At 45.0% G+C, this 23,152-nt stretch overlaps 1 protein-coding gene across 5 annotated transcripts in view; it reads right to left on the reverse strand.

Annotated features, from left to right (window-relative positions):
* Positions 1 to 1,152: 1,152 nt before the first annotated feature.
* Positions 1,153 to 23,152, reverse strand: part of ralgapa2 (Ral GTPase activating protein catalytic subunit alpha 2) — a 93,735-nt gene continuing 71,735 nt past the window's right edge. For 3 of the 5 annotated variants that reach the window (XM_062397989.1, XM_062397988.1, XM_062397984.1), the window contains 2 exons: positions 9,706 to 9,827; positions 1,153 to 3,895 (listed from right to left, as the gene is read on the reverse strand). In XM_062397989.1, coding sequence (XP_062253973.1) covers positions 3,723 to 3,895; positions 9,706 to 9,827 — 295 coding nt within the window. In that variant the 3' untranslated portion in view covers positions 1,153 to 3,722. The other 2 variants (XM_062397987.1, XM_062397985.1) reach the window with 2 other exon arrangements.

Consider the following 23,152-nt stretch of genomic DNA (forward strand, 5'->3'; position numbering starts at 1 on the left):
CTCAGGACGCGCAAACCTCAACCGCCCTCTCTCTGCCACTCGCCTTCGCCTCCCCCCGTTTATCAGCCTCGCTCCGCAGTAAATCATCGCTGCTGCGGCTCGATAGTCCCCGTTTCCCTGCCACAGAAGAGAGGCACTTAGGGCCTAATCATAAATCCCCTGCCTAATACCACGTCAGGACGTGACAGGAGGACAAGGAGGTGGTGGATCAGAGCTCACCTCTGCAGCAGTAAAACATCTGTCTGCTCTGCGGGACTCACTCGGCTCGAGTTTCTGTGCGGTCTCTTGCGGATTTGGGACACGTCAGGGCTTCATGTCTGACCCCCACAGCCTCGAAAGCAGCGAGTTGGTTGTTATTCAGCTGTGCACAGCCACACACTGACCAGGACTTCACCCGTGGAGCATCTACTCTGATGCTAAAACCTTAAAGTCTTCAGTTATATTGAGTAATTAGTGAACACAAGTCACCTTTACACTGACTTCAGCTCCTGATTCTCTTCTTTTGCTGCTGCTCACTAACTCTCTGCATCTGCCCAAAGCCGGAAAGCACAAAAACTACTTTTTAAATAAATGTCACTGCTCCTCACAGCATCAGAGACAACACATTAAGGCCGAGTTATTTTAAAGTGTGAAAATACACTGCAGCCATCAGTGTGACACATGTAATATATGACTGAAGTATGTGGTAAAAATCACTGAGACACCCAGCTCCTGCATGTTCTTCTCTAAACAGGGACTCACAGACTCTGTGCTGGATGGAAATGAGGCGACATTAGGCTCCTTCTCACCCTTCTTTTTCACACAAACTGTTTTAGGGACTTCAATTAGAGTCAAGTGCTTCTCTTGCGCCTTTATGTGGACCAGGCAAGGCGAGGGCACCCGTAGGTGCAGCAACCATTGCACCTGTACCTCCTGGTGAGGATCCATTATGCTCGCCTCCCCTAAGCCGGGCTGAGCAGCAGGGGAGACAGATGGAAGGAGGGTCAGGTTACCCCTGCTGCCGCCACCGCTGCTGCTATAGCACAGACCAGGGTCAGGAAGCCCATGGTAACAGCACTATCATGTCAGCGCATACACACACACACACTAACCCACAAAATCTGCGGTTACACAAGATGGGCTGTGGAGAGAAAAAAACGCAACAAAGTAAGATCAGATCAAATTGATTTAATGAAATGTTTCAATTTTTCACATTTCTAATAAAGATAGCAGGACTTCGGTCGTTAAAAACAGTTTGATATGTTGACAAGTAATGATGAAATCTTCAAGCTTTTTTTCCTCCTCTCTCTTATACAAAGATTATATTACAGGCATTCATATATTTATATCAGAGGACGCTGACGCCCTCAAATTTGACACAATGTACAAGGATTTTTCGAAAAACGAGAAGAAAAGAGGCGACATACTAGGAACTAAGACTAGCTCGTTTTTCTTCACGTATATATAAGACACACAATCCTCATCTTGGTCCGAACAAACATCTCCAGTGTCTAAGCCACCAAAAAGAGATTTGGGGGGGGGGGGGGGCAACAGACATCATCTATAACCTACAATCTTTAGATCAGCATCCAGGGTGGTTCCTTCCAATGGCTTTGGGGGAAAAATAAAAAACCATAGATGTGATCCAGGCCTATGTATTTATACATTCTTCACAAAAAACAAACAAAGGAACGACAATGGACGCTCTCCACCTTCACACTCCTGCTGTTTTCTGCTCAGGGAGTTAAACAAAAGAAGGGAAGACGTGGGAGAGGGGAGTGAAAGGACAGGTGAAGCAGGGGGAGAGTAAGGCATAGTAGAGCAACAGATGGGGATAGTGTTGCAGCTTGGGTGGAGCCCTCAGAGGGTGCGAGCATATAGTGTGTGTGTGTGTGGAAAACACCTGGCTACCATGACAACTTGAGCAGGGCAGCTTGCAGGAGTGAGAACCGGCCTGGCTGTTGCCAGGAGGGCTGTTAGAGCTCAGCTCTGGCATGCCACATGAACACCCCCACCACCTCACGTCCCCATGCACCCAGCCTCCCATGGACCTAGGAGGCGACATGGGAAGAGGATCATGGGAAAAAGGAGGAGCCAGTGCCACTTAATTCACAGATAAAGACAGAGCAATGCAAAGAGTGAAAAAAACAGAGGTGCCCACAACTCCAAATCCATCTGCTGTTGTTTTTGTTGTTGTGGGAAGCACAAGACGCTGAGCTATAGAGACACAGAGGAGTGTCTTTTCAGACAGAGAGGACAGAGCGGTGATGCAGGGCAGCCATGGTTTGTCTCACACGACAAAGAGGAGGAACTAAAATCTGATTATTGTTAGCAGAGGTGGTTTGGGACAGACGTTACACAGGCACTGTGAGAAGCTCCCCCGGACACGAAACCCACGCTCACACACACACGCATATGGACACACACAGTTCATGCACACCAGTGCATGGAGTTAAGATTCACCTGAGGCTCTGGTGCATTTTTCCACTAAACAGCAAATGACTACATAAAACAACACAACAGCAAAATAATTTCATCAAATACTCCTCTCTATATATACATCTAGCAAACACACATCAGCAAATAAAATTTAAAGCAATGTACATCCAGGAACACAGAGAAACATTCTACATAATCAATGACAGCGAGTGCAAAAACGTTGTTTGGGGAACGCTGGAATGTCGATGTCTTAGCCTCACAGAGGGAAACTGATCGCAGAGGAAAGAGACAGGGAACTTATTTAATTACAGGACATGAGCCTAGGTTAACAACATCAGAAAACAATTACAAACGCACTCTTTTCTCATTCCAGTGGAGTCGCATGAATCAAATGGTGACACAATCCATCGGAATTCATTTAAAAAAGAAAATTAGGAGATAAAAAAAGAAAAGAATCCAGCTCAAGTTAGAAAGATGTCACTGATTGTCCGCTCTGGGTTCATAACAATTAAAAAGCCCCTGACTGCACATCCAGGAAGTCTGTAGCAGTGAAGTGAGTACCAATTATTCCGGGGAGGGTTTCTCCCATGCATCAGTCCTTCATCCTTCTTCTGCTGTAGGAAGACGATCCACAAACATGATCCAAACTGGTGCAGCCAGGATGCGTTCAGTGACTCCAGCGGTAGCCTCGACACAGGAAGGTTGTGGCAGGTGCACACAGAAGTAGAAAGGCAGACACATTTATAAACGGATTACAATCTGTTGTGCAGTTTTAGCATGGTGCCATTTACAACTGTGTCATTCAGTGCTTAGTTACATTAAGAGTTGAGCTAGATGAGATACAGACACAGGGTAAAGCAGTCTCCCATTCCCTTACTATAGTAAAGAACCTTGCGTTTCTCTAGTGCGTTAGGCCTGCACAAGAAAATGAGATAAAAGTGACTTTTCTTGTCACCACAGGCTGATTTAAGACTTCCTATGTTGCTGATTCTTAAGCTGAAACCATCAGGGACGAACATAAATAGCTTAGTCTCACGTCCATTGGAATTAATGGATTCAAACACCACAATGAAGGGAAATGTATACGTGAAATCAATGATTGCCACTCAAAATTAAAAAAATTGCAATATGCTCCAGTTACATTTTATAATAAAACAAAGAAAAAAAACACGGGCGGAAAAAAAAACAAACAACAGGACACTTCTTGCAGTCACGGCTCAGTGTGTGAGGTTCTTTGAGGAGAAATATTAAAGGCTGCACTCGAGGGGAGGGGGGGGGAGAGAGATCAGGGGAAGGAGAAGAGCTCAGTTGGAAGATTTGCTTATAGCGCTGGCAGACCGGCGGAGCTTTCCAGAGACCCGGTTCTTTGTGGCACGGGGCATGGGGGGAGAGACCTGGTCGACAGGGTCCGTCGCCGCTGCTGCTGCTGCTGCTGCTTGAGCACTGGCCTCGGTGCTCGTGCTGCCGGTGAAGGAACCTGGGAGAGAGAGAGAGAGAGAGAGAGAGATGCAGAGTTGGTAGACACACACAAACGATCAAACTGTCAAAACAAGACGACGATGGAGAGACAGAGCTGGTTAGAGTTCATTGGGCTTTTGCGTGATTGTTGCATATCCCAGCATGCTTTGTCATGCGTGTGGCCGCTCCCCCAAACCAAGATCATCCAGTTGATAGGATTGTCACCAACATTGACAAACTCACTATACAAGCTGTAAAAAAAAGGACACGGGTTAGGATTTGAGTTTGTGCGACGAAGGAAAGAGAATGAAAATATTGGAGGAATCCCATGCCTTTTCCACATGCCCTCTAGACGAGTTTCGAGCTGCTTATATGATGTAAAGGTGACCTGTGTAAATAAAAATGACACATTACACCCTTGTTGTGAACATGTTGAGCCTTCCCACTGTTGATCGTTGTCCTTTTTCAAGATTCTTTTTTATGTCTATGATTACGGGATGGCAAACAGCAAAATGCTGGGAGGTGGGCATGAAATGCTTGTGAGGACAATGCAGTATTGTGAACGACGCCCTGACTCTCTCAGTGTGCCCCCTGACCAACCCCCTACCCCCACACTCACCCACCCCTGCCCCATGCCTCGAGTATAAACAACTTTTCTGCTTTGTCGAGGTGGCCTCGGGTTGCCTATTTTCTTTCCTATCCTTTTATTTCCTGCCATTTTTTCCTTCTCCGAAGCATCTCAAGTTGCAGCGGCTAAAAGGGACGGCAGATGGCTGGAGTAACAGACACTCAGCAGCACTGTGGACACTGGCAGCATCCAGGCCTGCTGATCACTGGGAGAGAGGAGGGCTGGGCTGTGGATGAAACATTGGTGTGCGTGTTTATTGTGAATGGCTAGAGGGGAGGTGGGTGTGTGTGTGTGTGCGTGCATTCTCAAATCTGCATATGAATATAAAAAGGGGACGGGCTTGGCTAAAAATGTGGGCCGGCCTTATGGACACAACAAATCCTGCATTCCCGTATTCTGCTCATTCCTACAGTAAACTCTTTGTCTCACAGACCTAAACTTTAGTGTTAAGTAAATGATACACAGGAGGAAGGCAACCACCTATTTAAGCTAATACAATATTGTAGTTCAGCACCCACTCACCAGACTTCCCCTTTTCGTTTGGCAGCCATTAAAATGTACTGCTCTAAACAGTCCTCGCTGCCACTGTAGCACTTACTGACCACGGCTGCACCTCTTTTTCTAAATGCTGTTCTCCTTAGTGCAGCCTTATGCAACTGTTAATTATCATAGTACGCTAGAGAGTGAGAAAAATAACCCAGATCCAGAAGAGGCTAATGTGTCGTCATTATCGCCATTACAACCCAGCATTTCCGCTCCCTTGCTCGGCCCAAACTGCCGTACGCCGAGGTTAATTTGACGTGTAAAGAAGAAGGTCGAGACCCAGGGAAAGAGAGGGAAAAGGAAGGCAAAAAAACACATGAGTTTAAATGGCCCTGCAATCCCATTGGTCCCCCTCTGTGGCAGTTCAAACAAGGCTTCGGATGACAAAGACGTCTTCCAGTGCGGCAGGTGTTAGTCTCAGAGTCTGCCCCAGGCAAACAGGCACACTCCAACAGGAGGAAATGAGGAGGGACTGAGAGGGAGGGGAGGGGGGGCAAAAAAAAAAAAAAAAGGAAAGAAAGAAAAGAGAAAAAGTGTTTGCTGGGGGATCTGATAAAGGCGTGCCACATGCAGAAAGCGAGGGCCAGAAGTGTAGCTGTATTGTTCATGCTGCTACTTAGTCAGGTGCTAATTGTCCCCACTGTGCATCGCTCTCAATTACCAGCCTGGTCTAAACAGGAGGACACCCCCCTCCCCTCAAATAAACAGCCTGGTTTCTCTGTCCTCTTCCATTTGTCAGTGCGCTCAGTAAATAAAGCTTGGTTAGTATTGAATTAAAAAAAGAGGAAGGGGTGGGGGAAAGACAGCCAGGATGAGTGAACAAGCAAAGTGTAGGTATAGGCCGCGGGACGGAAACAAGCCTCCGGTCCGACTTGGGGCTTACCTTCGCCATTTACATTTGGACCTTTAAGATATTTTTAATCTAAAAGGGAAGAACAGAGTAGAGCAACATTTGAGAGAGCAGTGGAAAAACACCAAAACCAAACGGCAGCTCAACACAACACAACGCCACTGGGAAGTCCGGAGTGGAGGGACCCGTTCAGGCAGCGTGTGTGGTGTCGTGGTTAGTTTCTCACTGGAGGGTTACATAAAAGACGATTTGATGTAAGGATGAGATCAACCGGTGTTTCTGGAGACACCTGGAAGGACACCGTGTCTGGTGGTACCTGAGGAAGCTGCCCAGTTCACAGATTTCAACTCAAATGAAATCCAGAGCACAGATGGTGGGCAGATCACATGGCAACAACAGTCACAGTCAGAGGAACATCTACCAGTAGTGTTAACAAGTAGAGAGGGTTAGGGAGAGAGTACACGATGCTGGGGTCATGAGAACGTTTGGGTTGTTTTATCCCTTAGACAGAAGCATCACTTTTCTCATGTGCAGTTATTTTTGAGAGAATGGACGCAAAATAACAAACACTTAAAGCTGTGACAGTCACGGCAAGACACTGAGGATGGAGACTCATGTGACACGAAGGACTACTTCATGCAGGAAGCTGTGGTAGACTGAGGCTACATCCAAACATTTCAAACTCAAACAACCTCTGTCCACACGAGCGCTTTTGCTCCGGATCAGTTTTAATCGTGTCTATACTAACAACCTGTGGCCCAGTGTATACAGGCATCGCTCGAATAATAGCTGGTCTCCTCCACATGGGAGTGGTTGAATCATAGTAAAATGCTGAATTTTACTGTAAGCAAAGACAACAGCTTGTGTTTGTTTATGCATGTTGTTTCACCTGTAGCTGAGGCTAATGCCAGTTGTTTCGTCCATAAGAGGGTCATGTGATAAGAGCCTGATGAATCAGTGAAGGCTAAGTTATGACCGAAAATACCCAATCAACAAGCGTTCATGAGTGTCTACGTCAATGTTTTCAAATGTCTCAGTTTCTGCACGTCCAGAATTAAACGCAGCTCACAAACGTCGGAGTAGTGTGGCTGTCAGGCATGTTTTCCAGCTAACACTTAGTAGTAAGGATGTAGCCCGAGGTTGCATTGAGGGATCATGGAGGATGAAGCTGTGGAGGACACTGATGAGGTATTGTTGACTGACAGGAAGGGGCAGAGGTTAAGTCTTTGTAGAGAAAACATGCATTCAGGATCTGAACTAATAACTGAGACCTGCTTTGCTTTGACAAAGCAGGTAAATGAAGTGCAAACCCAGAGTTATTCACAGGGACCTAAATGAATGAATAAATGTTGATGGGCTGTGGCGGGGCGGCATGCCTATAGAGTGGAGGAAGCAGGCAGAGTCTTACAGTCCAATTTGGCCCAGGGGTACTCCATGTCCCAAACCATCCCCGGCCAACGCCTGCACGCTGTCATGGAGCATGGATGACATGTTAGTGGCAGCAATGGGAGCCAGAGCAGGGTGGATGGATGAACTTGCATACGACCGTACACACACTCTCACACACTCATACAGGACACAAACATCAAGGGCAGAAGCACAATTGAGAAGGGGGAGAATGAGGAGCAGTGTCAGCCAGCCTTCACTGTCTCAATGAAGCTGTATGGGACACAGAGGATCAGGTATGAAAGACAATGATAAAAATGTATCCAGATGCAATATAACTGTAGCAAAAAGTATTAGATATGTCATGTTTATGATTTGGGAAAAAAAGTTTTTTCTTGGCCACAACTTAAAAATGTACAATGATATATCAAAACATTAACACTGTATAAAGATAGACGATGAATCTCCACTTCCTCCTACTCTCCAGAAATTAAGCTAAAATATTCCTGATGACGTCATTTGTGCCGAGGCCAGAGCAGCGGTATAGGGAGGCACTTGACTAGTCGTGAGTCAGTCTCATCAGTCAGTCACGATGCTTCACCCCCTTTTTCATAGCATCAAAAAACGAATTAAAATCAAACTTTTGCGAAGATTTGTCTGATGTGTACTGACTCTAATTCTGGACCACGTCCCATCTGCCCACATGGAGGAGGAAGGGAATTATATTGCAGCACGACACCTGGGGGCTTCACATTTTGTAGTTTTCACGATGTCCATCTTTATAAATGATATCGCTCAAAATGAATTATCGATTAATCAATTAATGATTAAATGGGACTTGGCTGAGGTTTATGCTCTCATTCTTATGAATGCTATTCTAGTAAGTTGCTGGGATTGTTCCTTGCATGATTAACTTACTAAATATATTCTCACATTGGCTTTGGCTGACCCTAACAATGCATTTTGACATAGTGGATTATGTTTATTATGTTCCCTCTCACCAAACCAGTAACTGCTCTACAGAATCCTATGAGGCAAGCAAGCGCTGGATAAAATATGAATGGCCAGACACGCACATGCACACACCCTCATATTAATCTATTAATCTATTTACATGCGCAGATTCCGGAGAAATACAAATTACCATTCAGAACGAGTTTCCGCAACAGTGAGGGGCGACACAACAGCCTCGCAGACTTCATTATGTTACAGCGTCTCACATTAGCCACAGCGATATGTGTCCCATGCTGTGAAAAATTATTTCCAAGCCTGGCTAACCTCTCTAAACTTTCCCTCTCCAGCCACAGTGGAAGCTAAAGGTTAAAATGGTCCATAACACAAGCCAACTGACTAGATGGAACAAGACCGTTTTCTTTCCTCTATTTTCAACTGTATCAGTATTTATTTTCTCCTTCAGTCTCTGGTTTCAAGATGAGAGGTGGTAGCAAGAGGTCAGTGTGGGAACATTTTACACCTCTGCAGGAGAGTATGGAAATGTGGCAGACAACCTCCTGGCTGCCTGAATATTGCACCTGGCATCTGACAATCTGAAGTCCTACACACACAGACACACACACACACACACAAAGACACACTAACTAGGACTCTAGGAAACACACAAACCAGCTTACAGGATAAAAACGTTGCATAAACTTAAAGATCTCTATAAAACATACAAGCACTGACAGGTCTGACAATGACGAGACACTATGGTGTGGTATTGTTGAGTGCTTTCCTTGTCAAAACAGAACGTGTGTGGGGATCCAATAGAGTGGGAAAGTGCTATTCTGTATTGATTTCAGTGGCGCAGCAGATCGATCAGAGCTGCTACGAGTAGGAAGAACAAGATAAGACGGGTTTGCCATTCTATTCATCATGGACTGATAAGAGTGCTGTGCTGACATCCGCGAGCTGCTGTTTGGATCTCCGAAGTGTTGGCGAATGAGCTATCTTTCACACGCGCACATGCACGCACACATTGCAATTGTCATTTAACATGGCTGCTTATATTCATAGGACAGTAACTGCACAGAAAAGGTGCACACACAAGAAGAGATGAACAAGGTAGTGTAGAGTGGGGCTAGAGGAAGTGGAGAACACGGGAGTGTTTGAAGTCAGTTGGATGGCGTCGAGAGCCGGGGCCCGCCGTTTGATATTCATCAGTGAGCGTAGGCGTGGAAGAAGAGGAGACAGGATGAGCAGGGTGAAGGGGGATGCGAGGGAAAAAACAGGTGTGATGTGGAGGAGGAGGACAGATTAATATGGATAAAGAGGAAAGAAAAGAGATGAGGAAGAAGGGGTGAAAACGCCATGAGAGGACACAACAGAGACATGATGAAGAAGTAGTGAGATGTAGGGACAGAAAAAGATGGAGTGCAAAGAACATAGAGGACAAGAGAGAAGCGGTCGGTTCATTTCTTACCTGTCCCACTCATTGGGTAGCCAGGAGAGGGGGAGAAAACCTGCGAGGCAAAGTCTTCAAAGGTCATGACCTCTCTGTGGTTCTGAACAATGGCCTCCAAGTAGAGTGCCCGCTCCTCATAGCTGATTAACTCTTGTTAAGGCACAAAACATAATGACATGTTGGAGAGAAGATGAAAAATAAAGGCTAAAAGGTAAAGTAAAATTATCTTAACATTCAATTTAAATAATCACATCTCAGAATAGAGTTAAAACATCCACATGTGTTTTGCACAGATCATCAGTACAAACAAATCGAATAAAAAAAATCAGAGCAATGGTAGCAAATTGAATATATTTCAGTGCTGCACTGCAGGTGTACTCTGCACTGTGAGGGCGAGCTGCGAGAGTGAGAGGCAGCGTTGCTGGGCAGGGCGGCTCCGCCATCAGCGACCCAGCCAGAAGCAGAGATGGAACAATCAGCCATGCCACACAGCCCCAAATGAGACAGCAGTCTCCAAAATAATCATAAAAAAAGAAAGAAAGAATACATCACTACTGGCGTGATGCTCCGAACCTCTCCTCTACCCCTCTTCTCTCTAATAGAACCCCTGCTGCAGGCAGCATGTCTAGGACCACCCTCCCCGATGGGCTGCCTGCCACTTCTCCGTGCCATCAGGGGGAAAATTGGAGCCATTTGAAATTCAGAGTGACAAGCAGTGACTGGAGCCTGGGCAGCCAGCATGCAGGATGGATAGTTGGATTTGAAATGGGAAAGCTCAAATAAATAAATAAATAAATAAAATGAGCCGGCAACATGGTGGCCGGGTGAGGGTGGAAAACATTCTGATGGCCATTATCATATCATTATCATAGATATATCAAGCTTAGTCTGCTGTGGAATGGAGGCAAGTGCTGGATGAAATATGGTGCGGGTAACTATTGGGGCGGAAATGTCTATCTGATGGCGTAATGACGGTGAAGCAGTCTGAGATTTAACAGTGTTTGCACATGTTTGACAATGAGTCTGATTATGCTCACGGCTGTCAGTGGTAGACATCTTTCCTTGATTGACGACACCTAACAAATTGCTCGACAAAAACAGGCACTCTCACTCTCACACACTTACAGCTCTAGTCACTGAGCACTGACTCTTCCTCTCCCCATCCCCCTCATTATGACTGCCAGGGTGGAGTGGCACTGGGCTGCCGCTGACGCCAAGGCTGAACCAGGCTGAGCTGAGATACGCTGGACTGGGCTGAGAGGCACCGGTCTGGGTTAGATAGATACGACGAGACAGTGCCTGGGAAGGGGGCCTGCTGTGGGCACATGCCACCACAGCGAGGGCCAAGGTAGCCATGACCAATGGCTTTGAGGGGAACCGTGGCGAAGTGGGGGTGACGGGCACCTGAGCCGGGACACACCAGAGGGTGCGATGGCCAAGCTGCTCACAGGGACAGACAGGGATGGACAGAGGGCAGAGTACCACAAAAGATTGACTAAAAGAGAACTGGGATAGCACTCATTGGAGTGCATACCTCCCACAAGGCCCAACATTCCCCTTAAATTCAGCCAAGCTTCAACACACACACACACACACCCCCCCCCCCCTTGGGCCTGTTTAAAAACAAACGAAAAAGATGATATTAAAGATGAATGATTTCTTCCCTCACTCATTCACCATCCTCCCACCAAGTTTCATGGCAATCAAGCCAACCAACAATCCGACAGGGCGGAAAACCCAAACTGCTTGGTAGAGGTAAAAATAGGCAGTAGGGTGGGTTTGGATACCCAAGTAAATGGTGGTGATGTTTATTTATGATCGTCCAGTATTTTTTTATTAATAATTTAAATCGAGAAAAGCAACATTTTAACATGGAAGGCAAACAAAAAAATCAGCAGACCGTTCTGCTATTATTCTGTGTGTGGTTGACCATTCTTTACGGGGCCAACACCTTCACTTTGGAGATATAGAGCAGTGTGACTTTTAACACATAAAAGTATTTCCCCTATCAGGTCTATATCCGTCTCGTAGTCAAAGCCAGACACGCAACATCACCGTTTTCTTGCTGGAAACAGTGTTGGACAAAGAGCGAGCATCCCGGGCTCTGCTGCCATGGTAACGTGGGTCACAGCTCTGTGTGGTGGGTCATATCCAGGGTTTTATGGATAACAGAAACAGAGAGGATGTTTGTCAAAAAAAAACAAAAAAAACAAAATGTGCGCCGATATGTGATGAGTGGAAAACAAAATATGGGACAACGGAGCAACTTGATGAGAAGAAATGAGAGAAGTTAAGAGGGAAGCCGATAAGTGAAAGACTAGGAAGGACAGAGGGAGAGAAAGAGACCCTCTGCACAGCGTGGGTCAACAGAGCCATATGGCTGTCCATTATCAACGATGCAGATGACTGGAGGCCTGTTATTGAGATTCTTTAAACAAATATTGACTCCAGCTGGAGCAGACGTTCTCTCTGACTCCGACACACGCCTCTCCTCCACTACTTCCTTCCGCTGCCGTCCGTCCAAGTTAGACGAATGGATTATCGTGGGTGAGGAGGGGAAAAAAAACTTCAAAAGAATAAAATAAAGGAAGATAGAGTGGAATTATCAAGAGATGAGGGGACAATATATGGCAGGCAGTGGGGGAGAGGGACAGGCGGTGAGGGAGGGAGGGAGACTAATAAAAGGCCTTTTGGAGATTGAGTGAAAGCGAGAGACATAATCAGCTCATTTAAGTAAATGCACGATGCTATCTGTGGGCAAAAAAAATTGCTGCACAGAAATCAGAGCCGATGCAGGGTGAGGCGTAATCTTGCCTTCTCTCTCTCTCCCCTGCGCTCCCTCATCTTTCTGCTCGTCTCTAATTGCTAAGCCATGGGCACAGCTTGTTCTCCTGCATATGCACAGATGCTGCTGCCTCCATGCAGTAACTTAATCAAGGGACACGTCCAGAACAGTGACGCATGTCCATGTCATGGACACTTAACCTGCCAACACTGACCTAGTTTTGGGGAAAAGAAAAAACATAAGCAATGGCTATTGACGAGCGAGAGCTTCATGTTTGCGACAAACTAACAAAATACAAACTGTTATACAAAATAAAAATGTCATGAGTTATGAAAGCCTTCATGATGAACTCTATTACTGTTTTTGAAAAAAGCTAGTCTCTATTTTAGGTTATAAAAAAACTTGCATAAAGCCAGGGGTGAGATATGAAAAGGAAAATGGAGACAGGTCCACATTTCCACAGATGGACTGCAATTCAAGTCACCCGTGACATAACTGTCATTTTCAACCGAACTGGGTGGACAAGCAAGACAAGCCAGTGTGGGAGGAGTGTGTTGCAGCACTTTGGGAATTTCCATGGAAGCTCTATGTTCCAAGCGACTGCATTCCTATTAGAGAGAAGAGAGGGAGACCAATGTAATGTCTACGGAGCGTGGCAACAGTAACGACAGAAAGAAATCCTCCATGCAGGTCTGAGTTTATGTGAAACAACTTCAGTTAAGAAACTGATATCTGGAGATGTGTCGGCTGGGGTTAGAGAGTTTAGAGGTTGAGGAGGGAGCAAAAGCTATTAAAAAAATGTATCCAATCCATTATTAACAACAGTAAAATCATTATTAACAACATTAAAAAAAGAATGTGTTTTGGTGGATAACTGACTTCTCTGTCCTCTGCTTGCGCACGCACGCACGCACACACGCACAGGCACACACACGCACACACACACACACACACACACACACATATTATGCACAAACACACAAAATGCCACTTAACAGGTCAAAAAACCTAACTGAACACAGTCTTAAAAGATTGTACCTGTGCCGGCACATAATGTGCATGTGCATATGGGTCAGCTTACATGTACATACATATGTATCTGTGGGTGTGTGCATGTATGTATACATATGCATGCCTGCTGGCCAGATGGCAGGGGGGTGGCTCTGGGGGAATGGTGGGGGTCAGGCATCTTTGTGGATCAAAGCCAAGGTCAGGGCAGCTGCAGTGGCCCATGTTCAAGGTGAATGGAGGCCTCAGATGGCTCTTCATTAGCAGGCTGCTCCATCCCTGCTGGACCCCATCGGCCAAACCACCACCGACCCTCCTCATCTCTCTCTCCTTTTCTATTCTCGCTCCACAGGGACCTGTCCTAAAAAGTGCTGGTCCACTGGGATACTTTTTGTGCAGTGTGCAGCCCCACCCGTAGCACGCAGACACGTACACATGCTCACACACAGACATTTGTGCATAAGTAGGCTCGCAGGCTCAACACACACCCCACACACACACACACACACCGCCCAAAAGAGCCAATGGTGACCTTTGAACTGGGGTCTCTCTGGAGAGTAGCATCTTGACCGTCTTTGTGTTTCTCAGTCCTCTTGCTGACAAAAGGCCTCACGCCATCACTGGCCCATGACACACACTCGAACATCTTTTAAACACACACACAGCCAGCAGGGACATTGATGCCCCACGGCCTCAGCTGGTGCTCCATTACTAAATGTAAACAGCTAATATCCATTTCTCACCACTGGCCACAATAATCTTTAAAACCGCAACAAATCTCAATGCATAATCACGATAAGCTGTAAATCATTGGAAGGCATGAAACCATAAGCAGGAATGTTGAAGATTATTAATTTACATCCTTGTGTTGGTGCAGGAACGGCACGAAATGCAATCCACACAGGAAACCGCAAAACCCAACTGATATGCCAAAACATTTGATTTACCTATCATTGTTATGGGGCTACTTTTACTTTTACGATTATATGGAAATTAATTTCAGAAAAAGGCCCCACAGTTCCAAAGATTGAAAACTAAATCACGAAATGCAAAGCAGAATTATAGACCAGATCTTTGTTGAGACACAGATTCTGAAAAAGTGTGAATGAAACAATTTAAGAAATGTCTAGAATGACACTCAGTAAAGCCCATACGTCTGCCAAGCTTCAACAGTCCCCAGAAATTCAATCAAGCGGAATAAGCCTGAATTGATTCATGAATTATTCCTTGGGAAAACGGTAACAATTTTAAGAAAAGCATAAAAAAATATTTCCTGAATGCCCCATCCTAGGGGTTCCGCATCAAATTTGCGTGGGTACTCCACTGACCCATTCCACATTCTTCCCCCAAGTGTCATGATAATCCATCCAGTAGTTTTTTGCCTTATCTTGCTTGTGAACCAACAAACCAACAAACAAATCAACAGGGGTAAAAATACCAATCAAGGGGTTCCATCACAGCGAAATGCAATGTGGTAGGAACCATGAAGACTGTGTTGAGGTTACCATGTGGCCTAAATCAGTTAGTGTTATAAGAGTATGGGTCAGAAAATGACCAAGAACCCCCTGTCAGTCAGCCTATCTGGCAGTTCAATGATTCTGAGAGCATGATGGGATAAACAATAAACAATCTAAACTCCCCGGACATAGCAACTGAGAGAGACAGAGATAGAGACTCACTCTAACAGTTAATCTGTTGATAAGGCCGGGCAGGGGGTGAAGGTCCAGATTAGGGAAAGGAGCATTAGAAGAGGTCTTAGATGCCCCCTACTGACATTTCACTATTTAAGCCCCATTTCTATCCACTTTCTAGTCACAGAAGCCGGATCACGGGTGCAGAGAGAGCGGTTGCCCACTGATCTTTTTTTTTTTGGTCCAAGATTCCCCACTGCTAAAAGCTGACAACCCTCTTTGCTTAATTTGAGAGTTGTCATAGTAAAAAAAGGAAAAAGAAAGAAGGTGTTGAAAGCAAAGTTAAAGGTCAATTGAGAAATTAAGCTTGTTTTTTGTTTTTGCAGCCATCAGGATCACAGAACAGTTCAGTAGCCCTTCTCTCAAAAATATTAAAAAGAAAAAAATCTGCAAAGGAATGCTGCTGGTACAGATTTTTATAATGCTTAAGTAAATATATACCAAAAAGCACAATAAAGACAAACTGTAGGTTTTATAATACCTGAAGAGATGACACATGGCTGACCATCACGCCAAATGATTCTGGTTGTTTTATCTAATGAACGTCTAAAAACAAACTTAACCTTTTAAAATTATATATCTTTGCCCTGCATGGGGAGAAACAATCCCTACACTTCTCGGGCATCTACAGCAGCAGCCAAGGTTAATCCTGTTTGTACGTGCGCTGGTAGTAAAAAGGGGGCTCTTATAGTGAAGAGGGACATTTTAGAAATGAGGTGGAGGGTGTCTATGTGCTTGACCCCTCCTCTCTTAGCTCCACATCTGCCCATTAACCTGGGCCCGTCCGCTTGACCTTGGTGAGGAGAGGAGCTCAGGAGTAGCTCACAGTGCCATTGACTCCCCACAGTCACATAATTGGCCTGTTAAGAGGAAGGGATTGGGGAGTGCTTTGGTTGTACCAGAGTGCCAGTGGAGGCAGCATTAAAAAAATAAAAGCAGATGTGGTCATTATTTTTTTGGCAACAGGCACCGTGCCACACCTCTTCATGCTGCATGCAGACTTGAAGCGGTATTGCTGGATATCACACACAAATTGTCATACAGACATGAACTAAACTCCAGGATAATGTCCAGGAATCAAATGTAGGGGCTGTACGTGAGAACCCAAATGTTCATGTATGAAAATGATTTATCATATAAGTTTGGGAACTGAGCAGAAAAAGGTGTCAAAATTGAAAAATGACTGGTGGCAAAGCAAAACTACACAAACCTTTGAATGATATTCATGGCTTGTGTCACTCACCATTACACTGAGTACAAGAAGAGACAATGAAAGCAGACTGGTGTAACAGGCACATATTTAAATCAATAGAGGATCACAGTGCCATCTCCAGGAGGCATTGGTAGGGAGAAATGAATTAGTACATATGGATGAACTGTTATTCACTCTGCAAAAGGAGATAAGAGGCAGAGAGGCTGTGTACACAAGAAAAGGCACACAGGGATTGGAAGAGACACAAAAACGAGGGATAGAAATATGGGGGAAGAAGGTGAAGATGGGTGGAGAGGCAGGGAGGGGGCAAATGGAGAAGAGAAAGGGAAGAAAGAGGGATAAAGCCGCTCAGGTGTTGATTAGAGAGAGGCCGGGCCGTGAGGACCAGCGGTACCTGTTGTTACAGCGAGGGCTGAGGTGTGAAGCTCGTCTCAGCAGAGGCCCTCAGAGGTGTGAGGTGATTATGGGAAAAACGGGACAGAAGACAGAGACATTTAGACGGAGAGACATGGGAAGAAAGAAAGATGGAGACCGGGAGAGTGAATGTGGCAATAAAGCTGGCTGCAGGAATAATGGGGAGAGTGGGAAGGAACAACAGATTCAGACAGATAAAGTGAGAGTGGGTATGACAGATACTAGCCAGTAGGGTGATGGTATAGTGTGACTTCGACTGCGTGTGTGTGTGTGTGCATGTCCCACTCCCGCTTTATATGGCAGCTACTCAAACCTTGGTGTCTCATTAAACAGCTTTTTTCTGTAGACAGAGGCAGACAGAAAATGTCTGAATGTGTCACACATGCATTATGATGAGTGGAGGTGTTTGTGTGTCCATTTTCAGGCCGAGCATCGACACACACAACATCAGAGGCTCTGGAGGAATAGCTGGTACCAGAGAGTTTTAACAAGTGGCCTAATTAGCAGCAGGTCCAGGAAACTGGAAGTTGTGAGCCCCAGAGGAGTTGGGTCAACCTGTAAGCCCAGGTTAATGACACCTCCTGAGGGGAGAGCTTCCCACAGCGAGAGCCTCTCTAAGCTCCAACCTCCACACCTCTCCACCGTCCATCTGGCCTTCAGACAGCGGGATGGGAAGTTATGGCTGTGACATCACTCCTAACCTATGACATCATCACTGCCCATCAGTGATTTCACACAGGTTTGCCACAGCTGCAGACAAAATCTGATGTCTACTGGCTGGCATGAGCAGGTTATTTATGAGCCAACTGCAAGAAGTAGTCACCCATTGTCTTAAGTCTCTGGCAGCCCACCATCCCTCTGGGGGGCACTAAAAATCGATTTCTGGACCGTAACAAATCATAACAGCAGCACCTAACCCCAAAGTCAGCGTTGACCCCTAAACTATGCTAGAACACACTGATTGTTGAGGGGTTCGCAGAATATAAATGATAAAGCAACAAGTCATCCTCACACACCAGAGGAAACAGGACAGTCACAAGACACCGGTGACATCATAATTTGTTGTAGCATGGTTTGTTCATCACAACATTAACTGCTATCAAAGCCCACTGTGTCTATGTATTCGGATGAGGTGAGCCTGCATCCAATCTCATTTTCAAAAGGACCCTGGTCTCTATTGATGAGTCCTAACACAGCAGCCTTAGATGTGAAACACAATGGATGGACATGATTAATCAAACACAGGCCCATTACAGCCAGACAGTCACACAGGCCTCCACCGTGCATTAACAGAAAGTCATAATAAGATGAGCCACAAAAGGCTGATAGGGATGAAGATTAACAGATACAGGTCTTTGACTGGGTAAGAGTTCCCTCTGAAGGTCCCTTTTGTCCTGTGATGATGACCACAGCGACATGAATGCTGCAGGCTTCTGGAAACATTATTAGGTCAGGACAAAGGTGGGCATCTTATGAGCTATCTGAGGTGAATATACGTCATATTTCCCCCCCCCTCCAGTTTCTGCTATTTGAATAGTTCAGAATTGAGACAGGGAACAACAGGATCTATCTGATCTCAAATTGAACTTTTAATAAAAAGTCAAATGATGAAACCGAGAAGGGCACGCTGGAGCCAGACTTTGATTGGAATCCATCTGATTACCTGCACGCAGTTTCACCTCTTCTCCCTTCAGACTCTCATGAAGTTTACAGTGTGATAAATATTAACAAGCTGATGACACAGCTTCTGTCCACCTGTAGCCAACTCAAAGCATAACAGCAATCAAAGCACACTGATGTTCCACAAACTGTTTGATACGATTAGGAAACCAGCCTGACACATAAATTGCAAGACAAGTGTGGCAACTCCGGGTCATGCCAAACAGCTTTGATCTTTACCCTATGACGACGCTATTCAGTCAAGCACTGATGAAATATTAAAACAAAATGAACAGAGGCTTTTGCAATTTTAATGATGCTCGTGGCATGTGCAAAAGAATAACTGTGATGCATTAAAGCCCACTGTCTCCTTCTGCTTCCCCCTGCCAAGACGCGCCGCAAACGAAGCCTCTTGTTCCTCCAATGGCCCCTCTATGAAAGGTTCATCGGGCCAATTAGGCTGCCGGGCCTTATGCAAAATGCCAGGCATTTTGCGGGAATGATAATGATTAGCGCCAGGTTACATATGATCACAGCTGTGGTGAATGCAGCGAGTGGAGAGGGTTAGCTGCTGGGGACAAGAGTGGAATCTCATTTGCCCTCATATTGGGATTTTTGACATATTTCAATTAATGCCATGTGATGACAAAGAGATTAAGTCTTCACAAAAAACTACATGTGCCGACACCGGGCTGTGAGGCCAAGTTGTTCATACGGTTATAATGATGATGACTTAATAATGTAGTTGTTGAGGATATGATGACATTTTTTTTTTTTGTTGGAAGGCACTTTTATTTTGGAAAGTTTAAAGTGCGTCCTTATAATGAGCACCCAGCCCAAAATAAGTCTGTACATACGTGTGTGTGTGTGTGTGTGTGTGTGTGTGTGTACATATACGTATACATGCACACACAGAAAGAAACTCAAACACAAAACCTTGGGCAAAAAAGAAAATGGACTTCTGTGCTGGCAACAGCTTTTTCCTAATCCTCGCCCCTAGGCTATATTGTGCAGTCAAGCAGGCTATTACATGGCAACAATTAGGGGGGCTGGAGCCCAACACCTGGTCGTCTCCTATTCTGGCCCTTCAGTGGCAGCTGACTGTACAGTCTCACAGCCAGGTGGCCCTCCTTCAATGACATTAGCTAGTCACTCCAGGGTTAATCACGAGCCTGCCATCATCCAGTGGGCATGCATTGAGCTCCATTCAAACTGGAAGCTTTTATGGGGGAAAGGGGATGATGGAGGCGATGTTGTTATAAAAACTTGTTCAGCTGAAGATCCCAGACAGAGAGCCCACATAATCAAAATGAACTTGGGGGAGGGGACAGAGGCTCTTGCATTTGTGGCCCAAGTTAGGTACACCGCCTTGATTGGCTCAAGCGGCGCTCGCAAGATGTCAACTGTGCATCCTGCAGATTATAATGGACCTTTTTATGGGTGGACAAAAACAGATGGAGGAGCGGGAAGTGCTATACATCCAAGCAGACGGGTGATGGTGCGGGGGGGGAGGGAAATACAAAAACAAGATACAAAACAAGTGGGTGTAGCTAGAGCGGGCCCGGCTATGTCTGCCTGCACAAAGCCCCATTCCAAAGCCCCCTGGCTTGGAGATCTGAGGGTAAATAACGCTCATTAGAATAACAAAAGCTATAGATTTGTACCCCAATCAGCTAGTCTCATCAATAGTAATTAGAGGCTATACATAACTAATGAAGATGTGTACACTACATTAAACAAAGGTGCTGAGAGCTGTTGTGTATCTACACAGACTGTTGGATAAGTGGATGTCTGCAGCACAAAGCCTTTCATACATTTCAACCAAAACAATAGGAATAAGCAGTTGAAATTATGAAAACACAGAAAGGATAATTGTGTGTCGTATGAGTGCTCATTCTAATAACAAAGACGCTCAAGTTTCTGTGATAAGATGATCACACTACTGGGATTTGGAATATGCTGTGCCTGTTTCTACAACAAACAATACTTCCTCTTGGTTCAAAATTAAACTCGATATTATAACAACATGTTGCAACGGAGACGGAGGAAGATTTCACCAATATTTCTCCCTGCTCATCTTTCAGAGACAACCACTTGACAATGAAACACAGACTATCAGTATTAACACATCAAAGGCTGCTTTATGGAAGAAAGGCCGCCAATGCACAGCGATACATACTTAAATGTTTTGTTTTTGTTATTGCTTTGTTTGCCTTGCCTTTTTTGTTAATGCAGAAAATTCCATTTAGTGCAAAAATGCAAATGCTGTGAGGCACAATGACATCCTCTAAAAGAGAACAATGGCCACAGGACATCGGTGGAGCAGACACTGCCTTTGAACCATTTAAAGAGGCATTAATGTGCAACTTATAAATAATCAACTTAAAACAGCCAATTAAGTCTGTGACATTAAAAGCAACGAAGCCTTATTAAAAAAAAGGAGGAAATAAAAGAGCGGTCTTTGAACAAAAAAATAAAGAGAATTGCAAATATAATGGACATTTAGGAACAAAGAATAATGTCACAAGGTGTCCTCACAAGAGTCCACAAAAACACACACGGCCACATCAGAGACCGAGAGATTCCAGTGGAGAGCGATGAGTGACATTTCAGTGACATTTCCCAGCAGCGTTCAGTGAGCGGCAGTATCAAGACAGCGTCAGAAATATCTATGGATATGCTTGAATGTGAACAGGCGTTAAGGGATGCGGGCTCTTTCAGGGGACGGCCTCAGCTCTGGGGCCGGTGATGAGGAGCCTGGACCCGGCGAGATTGAATGGTAATCACTGGAGCACAGATAATGGATGATTGAAGGCTCTTTCTACGCTGCTGTTGGATTTCAATATCAGAGAGGCCCTAGAATTGGGATTCTTATCAGGGGCGGTGTGTCAAACAAAGGAGAGCCGAGCGTGAAATATGGGGTCCAACTCAGGCACACGACCATAGCGATTAGCACAAGGATAAAAAAGGCCGCGCAAACAAAAGGGGGCAGCTTTAGCTGGACAAAGGGCTGTCCACTGCCTTGTAACCAGAGACACGGAAGGAAGAGGGGGCATAAAGGAAGAGAGAGAGTACGTGGTGGTAAAACGGAGGACAGGACAAGAGTTTCGCTGAGATGGCTGGAAGATGAATAGGGACAGAGCCAACTGTTAAAGAGTGTTCCAGATTCTCTTCCTCTGAAGAGGAATAATGGACCAGCAGGGATGAAATGCAATATACCCCCGCCTCAAAGCCATTCATACACATCCAAACAAACACATATTATGAATCACGTACACACATGCGCAGACAAACACATGGTGGCACAAGGCCTCACTTCTCTGCCAAGTCCATCACAAAACAACAAACAAAAAAAACAACACAAAACAACAAAATTATTCCCATTTATCCCCGGATTCCAAGCGCTGCAGCTTGCCAGGAAAGCTCATTAACCCTCCCTTCAAGAACCCTGAGACAAAAGAGCGGAAAACAAAACATAACTAATCAATGAGAACGCATCCATTGGAAGGGGGGGGGGGGCAAGAACACGCATCCATTTGGATAACCTGAGCAGGCTAACAGCTTTCTGCTTTAGTGTTGTGCTGGCTGGCTACTGGTCGAAGAAAGAAAGTTCATTAATTAAACAGGGCTAGGGGAACAGATGGAATGGCTAGCTGGATTCTAATCACTTAAAGCAGACAGACCGGTATTACACCCAAGCTACAAATAGTGCCACCACTGCACATCAATCACCAGGAACTTGTCCTCTCAACGGCAGTGCAGTCAGTACAAGTCCAGCAGCGACACCGGGGCCAGGGTATTCGGAATGATTGACAGAAACCTACGACCTATTAGTGTGATGGTCATTTAGTTTTTGTTGCTGTATGGCAAAATAGGTAAATGATGTATTCTTGGATCCGTCTTTCCAAGGCTACAACTTTGATGGCTATCCAACACATTCATTCCTTCACACATTAGCAGCCAATCTGCGGCCATTACTCACCATAAGGCCTACATGTTCAAGTGTATGCATAATATGATGGAAACATACTTTTGTTGACATGTAAATGATAAAACTAAATCTTCATTTTGTAAAAAATTCTTCAACAATAAGTATAAGTAATGAGTGGTATTAAAATGTTAATACATACAGATCCAGAAAAAACAGTTGTGCCCTTGTACTAGCCGGGAAATGAAATGGGAAGAAAAAATTAAAATAGTGTTTCATATATGTATATTTATATATACACCTTTGACATTTCAAAATGCATGCTACTCTTTTGAGTTAGATAATATAAAATTAAATTATAGGATTATATTAAAGATATTAATAATATAATCTTGGTATGAGTCCAGCAGGTGTCAAAACTATAATGCACTAGAGTCGGTCTTGTTTATGTCGTTTTACCTCATACACTAAGTCTGAGTTTGGAGATGGGAACGTTAAGATTATTCCACACAACACAACACTGGCAGTGTTGCTGGCTTTCACTTTGCCGCTCACAAACAGACAGATGTCAGACATGAATGCATAACAGACGGAGAGAGAGGAGGGGAGGGGCCTGAGGGTGGTGGTGGGGAGGGGGGGTTCAAGTTTAAAAATACACAGAGCATTACATTCTTTGGGTTACACCATGCTATGTGGTTTATATTAATGTTAGCTGAACTCAAGGGTTTCTTATTAGATCATATTCTGTGTAAAAACTGGGTTAGTGT

The sequence above is a fragment of the Platichthys flesus genome, chromosome 10, assembly GCF_949316205.1.
Source record: "Platichthys flesus chromosome 10, fPlaFle2.1, whole genome shotgun sequence".
NCBI lineage: Eukaryota > Metazoa > Chordata > Actinopteri > Pleuronectiformes > Pleuronectidae > Platichthys > Platichthys flesus.